The 12878-nt window shown below is 38.9% G+C and overlaps 4 protein-coding genes across 6 annotated transcripts; 2 read left to right on the top strand and 2 right to left on the bottom strand.

The window, feature by feature from the left end:
* Positions 1-157: 157 nt before the first annotated feature.
* LOC103421402 (phosphoribosylamine--glycine ligase-like) lies at positions 158-3382 on the top strand. The gene is made up of 4 exons (XM_008359432.4): positions 158-573; positions 765-1141; positions 1318-1848; positions 2721-3382. Exons 1-4 carry the CDS (start codon positions 351-353, stop codon positions 3141-3143), a joined length of 1554 nt encoding a protein of 517 aa, XP_008357654.3. The 5' UTR covers positions 158-350; the 3' UTR covers positions 3144-3382.
* Positions 3383-3705: 323 nt separating this feature from the next.
* On the bottom strand, positions 3706-4543 carry LOC139198173 (uncharacterized). The gene is made up of 2 exons (XM_070826442.1): positions 4194-4543; positions 3706-4012 (listed from the first exon to the last, which is right to left on the bottom strand). Exons 1-2 carry the CDS (start codon positions 4541-4543, stop codon positions 3706-3708), a joined length of 657 nt encoding a protein of 218 aa, XP_070682543.1.
* A 794-nt stretch (positions 4544-5337) lies between these two features.
* Positions 5338-8235, top strand: LOC103421401 (uncharacterized RNA-binding protein C1827.05c). Of its 2 annotated transcripts, none has more exons than XM_008359431.4 (10): positions 5338-5478; positions 5888-6035; positions 6124-6238; positions 6369-6424; positions 6698-6745; positions 6834-6931; positions 7411-7480; positions 7600-7710; positions 7879-7932; positions 8011-8235. In XM_008359431.4, exons 2-10 carry the CDS (start codon positions 5892-5894, stop codon positions 8023-8025), a joined length of 711 nt encoding a protein of 236 aa, XP_008357653.1. In that variant the 5' UTR covers positions 5338-5478; positions 5888-5891; the 3' UTR covers positions 8026-8235. The 2 variants fall into 2 exon arrangements, with proteins under 2 accessions (XP_008357653.1, XP_008357652.1); XM_008359430.4 differs by having other exon boundaries at positions 5339-5478; positions 5885-6035.
* A 1224-nt stretch (positions 8236-9459) lies between these two features.
* LOC103441967 (uncharacterized) lies at positions 9460-11748 on the bottom strand. Of its 2 annotated transcripts, none has more exons than XR_011583409.1 (5): positions 11543-11748; positions 11057-11142; positions 10713-10960; positions 10479-10609; positions 9460-9812 (listed from the first exon to the last, which is right to left on the bottom strand). XR_011583409.1 is itself a non-coding variant. In XM_070826171.1 (5 exons), exons 1-5 carry the CDS (start codon positions 11621-11623, stop codon positions 9720-9722), a joined length of 408 nt encoding a protein of 135 aa, XP_070682272.1. In that variant the 5' UTR covers positions 11624-11748; the 3' UTR covers positions 9460-9719. The 2 variants fall into 2 exon arrangements, 1 of the variants encoding a protein (XP_070682272.1); XM_070826171.1 differs by having other exon boundaries at positions 10479-10565; positions 10900-10960.
* Between the last annotated feature and the right edge of the window lie 1130 nt (positions 11749-12878).

Below are 12878 nucleotides of genomic sequence, written 5' to 3'. Positions count from 1 at the left end.
AAGTTCTCAATTTTTTTAATACAACAATATTATTTAAACTAAGCAGAATACTGCTTAACCGAATTATTCACTTATACCATCAGAAAATAAAAATCTCATTTATTTAAAAAAAAAAATATATATATATATATATATATATATTTTTTTTTTTTTAATTAGTTAGAGCGCCTTAAACCCTCATACTCAAAACCCCCCAAACCCATCGTCAATTTGTCATCGTGCTCGTCTTCCTCTCCCTTTACTCTTCTTCTTTCTTCCAACTTTAATCTCCGATCAGGGTAATACAGGGGCATTTTCGGAACAAAAAAGGGAGAAATCAGCCCGACAGATTCTCTGATTCGTGGGAAATAATGGGTTGTGCGACGCTGGACCTCGCCGGAGCTGTTTCTCTCAAGCTCAACAACGATACCCACTTCCTCCGCTGCTCTCCGAAGCCTTTCCTCTCCTTTGTGGAGCTCATCCGCTCTCGCCGCCATCTCAAGGGCCCCCCTTCCAACCTTCTCAGCTGTCGTGCTGACAAATCACGGCCGTCCTTTTCCCTTCGCGCCCAATCAACCACTACTGTTGCTCCTGGTAATTCTGGCAAAAAATTAAAATAAAAATACCACTCTAAATTTACTTCATTTGATTTTATTTCCTTCAAGTTTTCATATTTTTTGGTTAATTTTCTCTGATTTTTGGTGTTTTATTTTTTAGAAATTATGAATGCATATATGTATGATGATCTAGTTTTTTGTTTGCTTGTTGAATCGTTGATACCACAGAAGAAGACCGGGTGGTTGTTTTGGTGATTGGTGGAGGGGGAAGGGAGCACGCTCTTTGCTACGCATTGAAGCGGTCCCCTTCCTGTGACGCCGTCTTTTGCGCTCCTGGCAATCCCGGAATATCCAGCTCCGGGGATGCCACTTGTATTTCTGACATCGACATCTCTGATAGCTCGGCAGTCATATCATTTTGCCAGAAATGGCGTGTGGGGCTTGTCGTTGTTGGACCTGAGGCCCCTCTTGTTGCTGGTCTCGTGAATGATTTGCTCAAGGCTGGAATCCATGCTTTCGGCCCTTCATCTGAGGCTGCTGCTTTGGAAGGGTCCAAGAACTTCATGAAGAGTTTGTGCGACAAGTACAGAATACCTACTGCTAAGGTTTGTTCATTACGTTTGATATTATGTTACGAAAGAGCGTTGTTAATTCAAATATTGCTTGATTATTGTAATTAGAACAAGAAAACGATAGGGAAAAACGAATGCCGTGTTAAAATGAATTTGCCTTTTCTTTCATACAAACAAGAGTTAACTAATGCATTGATTAATTGATGCAGTATCAAACGTTTACAGACCCGTCTGCTGCAAAGCAATATATACAAGAGCAAGGGGTTCCTATTGTTGTTAAAGCAGATGGATTGGCTGCTGGAAAAGGAGTTATTGTCGCTATGACTTTGAACGAGGCTTTTGATGCGGTTGACGCAATGCTAGTAAAAGGTTCTTTTGGGTCTGCAGGTTGTCGTGTCATTGTTGAGGAATATCTGGAAGGTGAAGAAGCATCTTTCTTTGCGCTGGTGGATGGAGAGAATGCTATACCTCTGGAATCTGCTCAGGACCATAAACGCGTTGGGGATGGCGATACGGGGCCAAATACTGGTGGAATGGGTGCATACTCACCTGCTCCCATCCTAACTAAAGAACTTGAAGATTTAGTCATGAAATCCATCATTTACCCCACAGTGAAAGGCATGTCAGCCGAGGGCTGTAAGTTTGTTGGGGTTTTATATGCTGGACTCATGATCGAAAAGAAGTCTGGCTTACCTAAACTGATAGAGTACAATGTGCGTTTTGGCGATCCAGAGTGTCAGGTCAGTAAACAGACCACTAATATATATATATATATATATATATTTTATTCGTTGATTTTAAATGTGGAGGATTAGGATTTACTTGAACTCTCACACAATCGTTGTTTAATGCACCTCGTGTTCCTCTTACCATTTGTGAAGTCTTTATCAAGAATTTGTTGCTAATTTTATAGCCAACAATTTAGGTTCAGTAATTGAAAGGTCATCTATGTCTGTCTCCAGTTCTTTTCCGATTACTTTTCTTTTTATTGAAGGAATGGGTTGTGGAATGAGTTTGATGAAAATTTGAATTGATCTTAGTATAAATGTTAGGCTGGTGTGGGAATGGGAGTATGTATTATTAATATAAAAGGAAAAAGATGGAACTAACTGAAATGAGTTTAGTGAGACAGGAAACTATGATTGCAAAAGGCCAATTTCGTTTGGATGCGGTATTTGAAGTTTTGATGGATTTTTTGTTCTTATTTTTTCTTCCTGTTTATGTCCACGTTCAGTGTACTGTTACTGGTTTGGGTTATATACCTCAATTGCTTGTTCAGCCGCTGTTTTTTCCCCTTAATCTTTATGCTATACCAGTGCTACTTGGCATGAATTATGTGGGTTATGTGCACCATATGGTTACCTTTTCATGCATTTCTTTGCACTGTTCTCATACCTTAGAATAAATTCTGTTCGACATCTTGAGTGTGGCCGTTACTTTTTGTGGTTTTCATGTCATAGCTTAATGTTGTGCTTAAAGGTCGGTCAGCATCTTGTATAGTAGTTGATTTGAGGCAGGGAAATTGAGATTTGTCGTGTCTTGTTTAGATCATGTTGGTGTTGAATAAAATGTTAACATTTCTGGGTGCTTGTTTGGCTTTAATTATAAACAGGTTTTAATGGTTCGCTTGGAGTCTGATCTGGCACAAGTTCTACTTGCAGCTTGTAGAGGACAGCTAAGCGAAGTGTCGTTGAACTGGTCGGCTGGGTCAGCCATGGTGGTGGTAATGGCAAGTAAGGGGTACCCAGGATCATATGAGAAGGGAAGTGTGATCCAGAACCTTGATGAAGCAGAAGCTGTTGCCCCATCTGTTAAGGTATTTCATGCGGGAACTGCACTGGATTCAGATGGCAATTTCATTGCTGCTGGAGGGCGTGTCCTTGGGGTGACTGCCAAGGGAATAGATCTCAAAGAGGCACGCGACCGGGCATATCAAGGCGTTGAAGAAATTAATTGGCCAGGAGGGTTCTACCGCCGTGATATTGGCTGGAGAGCCCTTCCTCTTCCTCAGAAACAGTTCGTGACAGGAGGTTAAACATTGTAGCATTGCTATTCAAATGGGAGCTGTATGAAAGTGATGCCATTCTATGAGAAACGGCTATGCGTTGCCCTTTTTCGGGGCTCACGAGTAGCGTTTACGTTTTATGAAGTTACCAATTGTCAACTCTCATCACTTAGAAAATCCTGGCTAAACGAGATGTAATTGTATGTTCTTCATGTTTAATCCCATAAGTGGAGCAAATTTTATATATATGGTACGTATTTTCGTTACAAGTCATATATTGTTTCTAGTACAAGCGATACCAGAGAATGTGAAATTAGGATAAGCGCTTTCGCTTACTCGAATTAAAAGTCCTCATCTTGTCAACTTTGAAATTAAAAAGACGGCTTATTTTCTCCTTTCAGTCGAAATTCTCAGAGCAATGCCTGTGAAATGTTCATATGTTTCAAAATTTGTAGTCTTTTAAGAGGTACATTTGCACTGGTTAATTGCTCCACAAGAGGCTTGTGGCGCATTTGTTCCGGCCACGGAAACCTGTCTTTTGCTCGCCTCCACGGCCAGACAACTTAAAAATTCAAATCCCAACACAAATTCTTTATAATACCAGCACTGCAGCTCTTGCTTCCTTCAAGCTTACCACCTTTACAGTTGATGGCACTACTTGTTTCAGCTCTTTCGTAGCACGATCCTTCCTTGCACGATCACTTTCCAATTCTTCCCGTTTCTCGTCTGTGTCAAGGTAATAAAAGCTCTCGATAGGACTAACACCAATTTCCTCCAAGTTGACAGCAGCCTTTGTCAAGTACTTGACAAGTCGAGCATCACCTCTGCGACCATAGTACCTTAGCATTTCCACAACCTTGAGGCAACGATGGGAGCACTCGGCTCTCTTGAATATTTTTCTTTCAACAGCAAAAGATGAGTGTTCCAAGAACAACACAAGTTTGTGCAAGCAAGGAGATGCCTCAATGAAGGACGTTAATTGATGAAGACGCCACTAATCTTTATCTGTAACACAAATTTCCAGTTGCTTGAGACTTGAGAAGATAGGAAAAAACGCGATACTTGTTGTAGGGAATATACTTGAGCAGCTTGAGAATGTGTAACTGAGAACAAGATTCAAGTTGGGTGAAGGCAACATCGAGAAAATCACATTTAGTGTACCCCTGCACAATGGATACTTCCGCGAGCAGCGGTACATTTCTAATAATCAAGTTCATCTTATGTCCAGAATAAGTGAATGAAACAAGATTTGCATCACGTATCACAATGCTTTCGATATTGTCACAATCTTTTATCACCAAGTACTTCAATGGAATTGACAGACCAACAACTCTCAGTATACGCAAATCTGGAATATCATATATTGCCAATCGTTTGAGAGCTGGACAGTTACACGAAAAGTACTCGAGACCTCCTCTCCTCGTAAACATTCGTGACATGAGGGTCAAAACTAAAAGAAAAGTGTACTACTGCCCATAGAGAAAAAATGTCACCAAGGTTCAAAATTAAGACATTTTGAATCACAATATGGAATGGGAATGATGACGGTAGAGCTCGAACTCATCATTAATTTATCGCATTCATTCTCTTCTTTGTGTACTCGTCACGCTTGTCACTTATTCACATGCATAACACCACAAAGAAAATGTAAAACCATAACAAAATGCCGTATGCATGACATAAATCTCAATTCTATGAGTAAAATTACGACTAGTTCAGGCTTGATAATTAAGGAGCAAATACATGGCGGCGGTAGAGCTCAAACTAGTTAATTGCTCCACAAGAGACTTGTTGAAAGATAACTCCTGTGATATTTAAACCCTCGTGGCAAAGAGGTTAGTAATATAGCACAAATTGAAAATGTCATTTTTGTCAAAATGTTTGTTAAAATAAAAGGGTAAAAATGTATTTTCACGTTCACAAACCAGTTTAATTGATATTTTTCAACAAGACATCGTCACGTATCTATACATATTTCGTTTATTTAAAAGTAAAAAAGTAGTCACCAATGAGAACTTGCTCACAACCGAAAATGTTCATTAAACAACTGGGAGAAGGATTCAAACTCGAAATCTCGGATGCAAAAAATCAATGTCCTTAACCATCTGAGTTACCATATGCCTGCTCTTCTTCCTCTTTTGGTGTGATTTTTCCAGCTTTGCTTAAACATGACCTAAAGCCCGAGCCGAAACCCAAGCCCAAGACCAAGCCCAAGGCCTTTGAGAAAGCGAAGTCGACCAAAAAAATAAAACAGAAAAACCTTAACCTAAAACCCGCCTCTTTCCTTCCCCTCCTCCTCCACTTTCAGACTCCCAGTCTTCTTCTTTACACAGAAAAACCCTAGCTCTATTTTCTCCAGGTGAAGGTACACCCTACTCTCTCTCTCTATATATATATATGTACATATACGTATACATATATATGTTCTGTAATTAGCGGTGATTTTTGTTACGTTTTGTGCTTTAATTTTTATCACGGAATAGTAATCTCGGATTCCTTCAAGTTATGACGTTTGCTTGCTCTCTCATGAATCCTAAATTTCTGTTTGTTTGCTGAGAAAATCGGTGGGAAATTCGAGATAAAAAGAAATTGGAGCTCGTTTAGATTCATTGGATTTTGATTACGTGAGTTTGTTTGGGAGTTTTTTCGTGCTTGCAGCACTCATGTAAATGTTGTCAATTTCTTGTAGTTGGTATATGAATTTTGTCCAAATTAAAATTTTCAATTTCATTTCGTTTGAGATTAGTATCCGATTATTGCATTATTCGCAGCAGCGAGATGGGGGCCAAGGCGAAAAAGGCGATGAAAAAGCAATTGAGCAAAGCCTCTGCTCAGTTAACAGCTTCTTCTCACAAAAATAAAGAAGCTGCTGCTCCTCCTGCTACTGCAATTGTTACTGCTTCTACCGCTGCTGATTTCTTGGTAATGCTTAATTTAATCCTATTTATTTATTTCCCTTTCACTTTTGGTTGTGTTATTTATTGTTTTGGTGGTGAATTTATGCGTTAAGCCATTAGAAGGCGGTCCAGCACGGAAACTCCCCCAAGAAAAGCCTACGGAGGATGTTGCTACAGTTTTATACATTGGTCGGATACCTCATGGCTTCTATGAGAAAGAAATGGAAGGTGTGCAATAGAGATTGTCAAATATGATGTATTTGAATGAAGAACAAATGTTTTGTAATATGTGCTCAAGGTTATTGCTATGTTTGTAATTGTGTACCTGCTAAAACTGCTGATTGGATGTTTTTCACAGGATTTTTTGGGCAATTTGGTTCGATTAAGAAATTAAGAATTGCGCGTAACAAAAAGGTTAGGCTGCTGGACCACAACTGTGTCACTATATATATGTTTTCCCTATTTTTTAAGTTCCCAATTGAAACATCTTTAGCTCCTTGTAACTGAAGATAAGTATAATGTTTATCACTCTTGAACGTAGTTCTACAACTCCTTCTTTCCTCCCTGACTTGTGAATAATTGCAGATAAAAGATCCCTTTCATTTAGTATGCAGTATCATAGTTACAGGAATTATTATGTTTTTGACATATTTTAACTCTTTTTTTCTTTCATCTTATGTTCAATAGACAGGGAAATCAAAGCATTTTGGCTTCATTGAGTTTGAAGACCCTCAGGTTGTATTCAATTTCTTGGAATTTATTATCTAAACTCCCAAATGTTTCCTTTTTTTTTTTTGCGGTGCTAACACTACCCTGTTTGCAGGTGGCGAAAGTTGTAGCTGACACTATGCATAACTATTTGTTGTTCGAACACGTGTTGCAAGTCCATCTTATTCCTCCGCAGAAAGTTCACCCGAAATTGTAAGTAATTATTTGTTTATCTTTTATTATGATATGAGAGTTAGTTTGGCATCAAAGATAGTTTTGTTTATAGTAAATCTAATGTGTATTAATGTGGTTAAGCTGTTCAATGGTTCTTTAAAAGATTTATCTTACGACTTGGTTCATCTGTGTGCTTTGAATCTCAAGTGGTAATCATTTCACGTTCAGTTTTCTGTGTCACTTGAAACTGAGAACAGTGAAAAACTATAAATAGGAATGGAGGGAAAAGATGCGAGCAAAGTTAAGGGGGACTTTTATTGTAGGAAAAAAGTTTCAGGGTTTAAATTCAATGTTATGAAAAATAGATCATTCATCAAACTAGCGGAGGGAAAAGGTAGGGCCAAGGATCAGTGGTTCAATTGTACGTTGGTTGCTGGGTTGAGAATTTCTTGCGTTCCCCCTTACTGATAACTTTTGTTGCTGTAAATGCTCACCATTGGTGTCTTGTTTGACTTTAGATGGAAAGGTTTCAACTACCGAGTCAGACCCGTGAACTGGGTTCAAATTGAGCGGAAGAGACAAGACAAGGTATTCAGTGAAGACATGAAACGCAACTTCTAGCAAGTTCTCCCATTTGACATTGCACAACAAACCTGCAAGGACTTTCAACTCATTAACCTTTTCCTTGTTGGGTGGTGATTTTTCAGGAAAGAACAGTGGAAGAGCACAAGAAGTTAATGGGGAAGATTGTGAAGAGAGATCTGAAGCGTCAAAAGAAAATTGAGGCTGCTGGTATTGATTATAAATGCCCAGAAATTGTAAGAATCTGGTCCTATTTACAGTTGTATATATTCTTTTCACTGTTAGAAGCTTGTTCGTAATTGTTTTTTGTTTTCTTCATGATGGTACTTGACATTTCATCGTGCCTGCATTTCTTTGTGGTTGATTTAGTTGTTAATATTGCACATGTTTTTGGTTCCTGGCAGGTGGGTAGTAGTGAGGAGCCTGCTCCAAAGAAAAGGAAGACCGACCGAAAGAAGGTATGTCATGTTCTCTTTGTACCATTTTCTGGAAGATAAAACATATGTTGTCATCTCATCTCGTCTCTTCTATGGCAGGTTGTTTCTAAATGATGAAGCACACGCTCTCGTCTTGGTCCACCCCTAAAACCGGGAAAGAGATGGTTTTGGATATCAGAATTGGTCTTGGGTTTTGAATCTTATTTGTAAGATTTTACAAATATAACGTAGTTTTTCTCACGACCTTTTCGTCACTCTTCATGTCATGTAATCGTGCATTTTTTATCGACAAGTTTATGGGAACATCTTCAGTTTCAAAGGCAATTGTCAAGTTTTTTTCCTCTGATTTAGGCATTACGTAGTTAGAAGAAGTGTTTATGATTCGCGAAAGTCCTACCTCTGGCCTAGTAGCTACTGCTACTTTCTGTTGTGGCAGCGGAAAATAGACACGTGGATCGCTTGTATGTGCGTGTGTTTGTGTGGCCGCGGACCCAAAATCTTAGGAAGAAAAATACAGGGAGATACTGAATTTAGGGGGTGTTTGTTTGCCCTCACTAAATGGGATTGGACTAGACTAGACTAGGTGTTACTGTAGTCTCATGTTTGTAGAGGAAGGGACTAGCTTTAGTGGGATTAAACCTCACTCGCCTTGACTACGGGGCTCACTAGATAGTCTTAGTGAGACCCCCCAAATACCATCGGATTGCAAAGATCCTTCTTTTCTCTCGCATTGTCCCGCTTGACTCCTCATCCTGCTCGACAACCTTGCCGGACCATCCCAGGACCATCGTCGCGTCCTCGTAAATCACGGCTTCCTCTGCCACTTTCGTTTTTTAGTTGCTTCGTGCGTCGTCTCTCCCTGCGTCGCCGCTCTCATTTACTTCTTCCTCACTTCCACAACCAGATCGCGTAGTTGTTCCCACTGCCTGACATAAAAAAACCCAAAACATCCAACCCCAGAATTCAAAACAAAAACAGAAAAAAATTTACAAAATCTTTGTGCCTTTGAAACCCTATCACTCCATCAGGCGCACATCAGTCGTTCCAACACCTCCAAAATCCAAATCACGCCATGGGCTCTATTGATTGTATGATTTGTTCGTTTTGCTTGGCTGTGAGGGTAAACTTTTGTCGACGACGACTGGGATGAGCACCAATACTTTCTGTACTAAGAGGGAGAAAGAGAAGTGAAGATGTGAGAGAAAGTGAAGAGGGGGAGGTGTGTTTCTACAAAGTTGTGAGAGAGAGAGAGAGAGGAAAGGGGTTTCAGGAAGGGTATCAGTTTTCTTCCAGAAGGCAATGGCAGAAGCACGACTAAAAAAAATGTAATGGCAGAAGATATTTTTATAATACAATAGTTATTTTGTTATTTTTATAATTTGAAAGTGAATTAAAAATAATAATAAAATATTGTGGTTCTTAAAAATATTTTAGTCTGTAGTTTAGTCCGAAACTGCACCAAACACTTTCCTGTTTTATCCTGTTTAGTCCAAGCTAAGCCAGTCTAGCTTAGTCCCTGAAGCTAGTCCAGTCCGAAATAATCCGGTGCAACAAACGCACCCTTAAGGTTGGCTTCCTTGGATGTTTTAATACTTAAAATGTTCTCTTTCATGCACTTCTCCCTTAGCATTGAAATGTTGATAGACTTAATCCTAATATCGTAAATAACACGTGGTATAATACGCAACAGTCTTGAACTAGAATCATGAAAAAGAAACAAAAAGGAAAGGCTTCGAAATCCCCTAGTTTAAGCTGTGCACCTCGTTGCGAAAAGTCAAGAGCTTGTGTACCCACAGCATACATTGCCCCTACAGATGTTTTCGTGCAAGCGCACGGACTTTTGTATCAAAATGTGATGACGCGATTCGCGAACCAGGCAGGTAGAGGGGATTAAGAAGAGTCTGCAAATTCACAAACATCTTATGAGTCAATGATCAATGCCTTTCTGTTATGAAACGGAAGTTAACATTGCGAAATGGAAACTGTGTAATGAAATAATTAAGTGTGTTTAGACAAAACTCTAAGATTTGATGAACTGACATAAACTAGTATCGTTGTTTGGATTCGCAAGAATAAAAGGAAAGACAAAAACTCTGTATTTACATATTTTCTTTTTGCATATCCCTTATTCAGTGATATTGCCAGTGAGTTTCTACTCTCTAACTTCGACTACGATTCATCCAAGATACCACCAGATGATCTTCCTCACAAGGAGTTTCATTTTAAACATGTGGCTCTATTTGCTGGTATCAGAGGATACTCGGAACAGTAACGAGAATATGTGTCGCAGTCAAGGGTTTCCTAGGCACTAACAACTGACCATGAGCACTTCTAAATGAAACATGTGTAGGCAATGTAACTACGTACTTTCTAAGGAGAGCTAGCCTTTTTACTACAATTCATAATTACAGAACGCATAGTTCACCTCTATTCACCTCATGCCACCCAAGACTACGAGATTAGAAGCATACAGTAGGGAATCCGCAGAGAACACATCAACCAACAAGAACCTACGGAAGTGTAAAAATGAACTTAAATAAAAGGGCTGATGGTATGTAGTGACTTACTTTGATGTAAAGCTCATGAACCTCTTGGAAGAAGCTCTTGATTCCATCATCGTTACGAGAGTCATGAAGTAGCATAAGTCGTGTATGTATGTCTAGTTAAAGAAACTGTCAAGCTCGAAACTGTACAGTACCTAACAGAGCACAACATGAAGACCTTTCACTCAGCCTTCTATCAGGTTGAACAAATACAAATAACAGCAATGTTCGGAAATTGAAGACAACATAAGTACATACATGTGGCACCGTTGTTATGCCATCTGCTGAGGTTTATCATCAGCACAAGTTAAAGATACTTTCTTGATTTGAAAAACGACGGAGTTGCAAAAGAACTGGCGCAGAAAATAACACATCCGTGAAAACATACAATTCCAAGAAAGGTGAAGGTGAAGCATATATTTGAGTTGGAAATACAAAGGATATGACCAGCAGTAACATAGACGGAAACCACCAAATCGTTAAAGCGATCGATTGCTTTCAAGTACCTGCACCAAGAATGTTACAAAGATCAATAACATACGCATGAACAAGTTAAGGGAAGAAGAAAGGCATGGAGGGTACAGAAAAAGTAGCTGGCTCACATGGCACTGGTAGTCCAGGCAAGGTCCTGAACAATGTCGAGAGCCGCATGTAATATGAACTGATGCAACTGTGCAGCATCTTCTCTCTGTGTCAAGTGTCAAACCAACACCCATTACCCATCCAAGTATTTAGCCGTACAAACATAAATATTTAGATGAATTTACAAATTATTAACTACATTGCCTAGAGCGGATGTGCTCCGCTGTGCACCCGAGTTCAAATCCCCTCCTCGCAGTTTAGATTAGTTTAAAATAGAACATCACTAGTATCAAATAAATAAATAAATTACAAAAATTGAAGAAAATTGAAGCGAGCATTGCAGATGCAGAGAGATTGCCAAGAAATGAAGAAACCCATTTTAATTAATAGAAATTGGATTGAATTTGATGAGATTATATTGTCAGAATGAATCAAACAATGGAAAATCAGAACAAAATTGCAATTGGAATTAGAAATTGAAAGGGAAGAAAAAGAAAGAATGATACTTTGGCGGCGGATCCGACTTCAGCTTCGTAAATAGGGATTTCGTTTCTGCTGACGATGATGAAACACGCCGTCGCTGCCATCTGATCTGTTTTCAGTCCGACTTCCGACGACTCTCACTGAGGTGATGAAGGCATCTCCAATGGCGGAGTATATTTGTCACAAACCCAATCTCCAAATGTGGGCTGAACAGAATTTGATTGAAAAGGCCCAATGGGCCCAAAAGGTTCAAATGTAGCTAGCACGAAGAGGGATAACACACGATGCGGTGCAATGCACGCTCGAGAATTGACGGGGTATATTTGTCACCTTCCACTTGCTTGCCTTTTTTGGCACTGTCATTGGTGGGTTCTCCATCTGCTTCTTTCGTATTCTGGTTGCGTTCAGCACGATGATCGTTGTAGGTTGTAGGAGTCACCATCTTCTTCTTCCATGGGAGATGGATGCTTGACGGCAGTCCAAGGCGTTGGTTTTGATTTGACGGGGTTGCAGTGTGTAGGCGGTGACGGCGTCTACAAAAGGCTAGGTTGTTTTGTTTGTGGGGTTTTAGTTTTCCAACTAGCGTAACTTTGGGTCTTTTTGTTTTTTGTTGTGTCTCACTTGTTTTGGACCTCATGTGTTTAGTTGTCTGTTGGTACTAAAATTCGCCCCTTTAACCCAAAATAAATAAATAAATGAGACATGCATCCATTAATTTCTTGAACACTAATGCTAGGGATACCAAATTTTGTAAACTGTCTGATGTGATTGTTGATGATTGGATTATTACTTAAGTGTTGATTAACATGCTTATTTCTTATTAGTGACACATCATGTGTTGCAAATTTGGTCTACACATTACTCTGTGTTGAATGTTAGACTCGAATTGGAATGAATGTCTAAAAATTACAACTCACATAGCTACTAGCAAGCAATTAAAAAGAAATTAACAACCAAACATAAATTGGTAAAAATTGGAAAGAATAATAATAATAATAAAAGTACATAGCATTTCAAACTTAAGACCTTTCTTTAATTTTAAACAACAGAAACCTTCACATAACATTTTGAACCCTGGACCTATTTGTTAATTTTAAACATCATGAATCGCCACTTCTAGTTAAACTTCTTAATCATTTGACCAAATTTTATAAATTTATACCCTTATAAAAAGAAATATGTAAAAATTAGAAAGTAAATAAACATATAGTTATTTAAACCCGAGACCTCCTTGTTAATTTTAAACAACATAAACCACTAGTTCTAGTTAAATTTCTTGGTCATTTAACCAAATTTTATAAATTTATACTCTTATGAAATTATATATGAATATAACGCCCGAAATAGTTTTGGTGCACC

Source organism: Malus domestica, chromosome 08, assembly GCF_042453785.1.
Source record: "Malus domestica chromosome 08, GDT2T_hap1".
NCBI classification, from domain to species: Eukaryota; Viridiplantae; Streptophyta; class Magnoliopsida; order Rosales; family Rosaceae; genus Malus; species Malus domestica.
This window is presented reverse-complemented; position numbering and strand designations above follow the sequence as displayed.

What these genes read in the sequence shown, in the direction of transcription:
- LOC103421402 (XM_008359432.4), top strand. Translation starts at nt 351, where the DNA reads ATGGGTTGTGCGACGCTGGACCTCGCCGGAGCTGTTTCTCTCAAGCTC. An exon ending in ACAGAATACCTACTGCTAAG is followed by an intron (nt 1,142 to 1,317) that starts GTTTGTTCATTA and finishes TAATTGATGCAG; the next exon opens with TATCAAACGTTTACAGACCC. An exon ending in TTGGCGATCCAGAGTGTCAG is followed by an intron (nt 1,849 to 2,720) that starts GTCAGTAAACAG and finishes AATTATAAACAG; the next exon opens with GTTTTAATGGTTCGCTTGGA.
- LOC139198173 (XM_070826442.1), bottom strand. Translation starts at nt 4,543, where the DNA reads ATGTTTACGAGGAGAGGAGGTCTCGAGTACTTTTCGTGTAACTGTCCA. An exon ending in CACATTCTCAAGCTGCTCAA is followed by an intron (nt 4,013 to 4,193) that starts GTATATTCCCTA and finishes TGCTGTTGAAAG; the next exon opens with AAAAATATTCAAGAGAGCCG.
- LOC103421401 (XM_008359431.4), top strand. Translation starts at nt 5,892, where the DNA reads ATGGGGGCCAAGGCGAAAAAGGCGATGAAAAAGCAATTGAGCAAAGCC. An exon ending in CTACCGCTGCTGATTTCTTG is followed by an intron (nt 6,036 to 6,123) that starts GTAATGCTTAAT and finishes TTATGCGTTAAG; the next exon opens with CCATTAGAAGGCGGTCCAGC. An exon ending in CTATGAGAAAGAAATGGAAG is followed by an intron (nt 6,239 to 6,368) that starts GTGTGCAATAGA and finishes TGTTTTTCACAG; the next exon opens with GATTTTTTGGGCAATTTGGT.
- LOC103441967 (XM_070826171.1), bottom strand. Translation starts at nt 11,623, where the DNA reads ATGGCAGCGACGGCGTGTTTCATCATCGTCAGCAGAAACGAAATCCCT. An exon ending in AAGTCGGATCCGCCGCCAAA is followed by an intron (nt 11,143 to 11,542) that starts GTATCATTCTTT and finishes CACTTGACACAG; the next exon opens with AGAGAAGATGCTGCACAGTT. An exon ending in TTCATGAGCTTTACATCAAA is followed by an intron (nt 9,813 to 10,478) that starts GTAAGTCACTAC and finishes GTGAATTTGCAG; the next exon opens with ACTCTTCTTAATCCCCTCTA.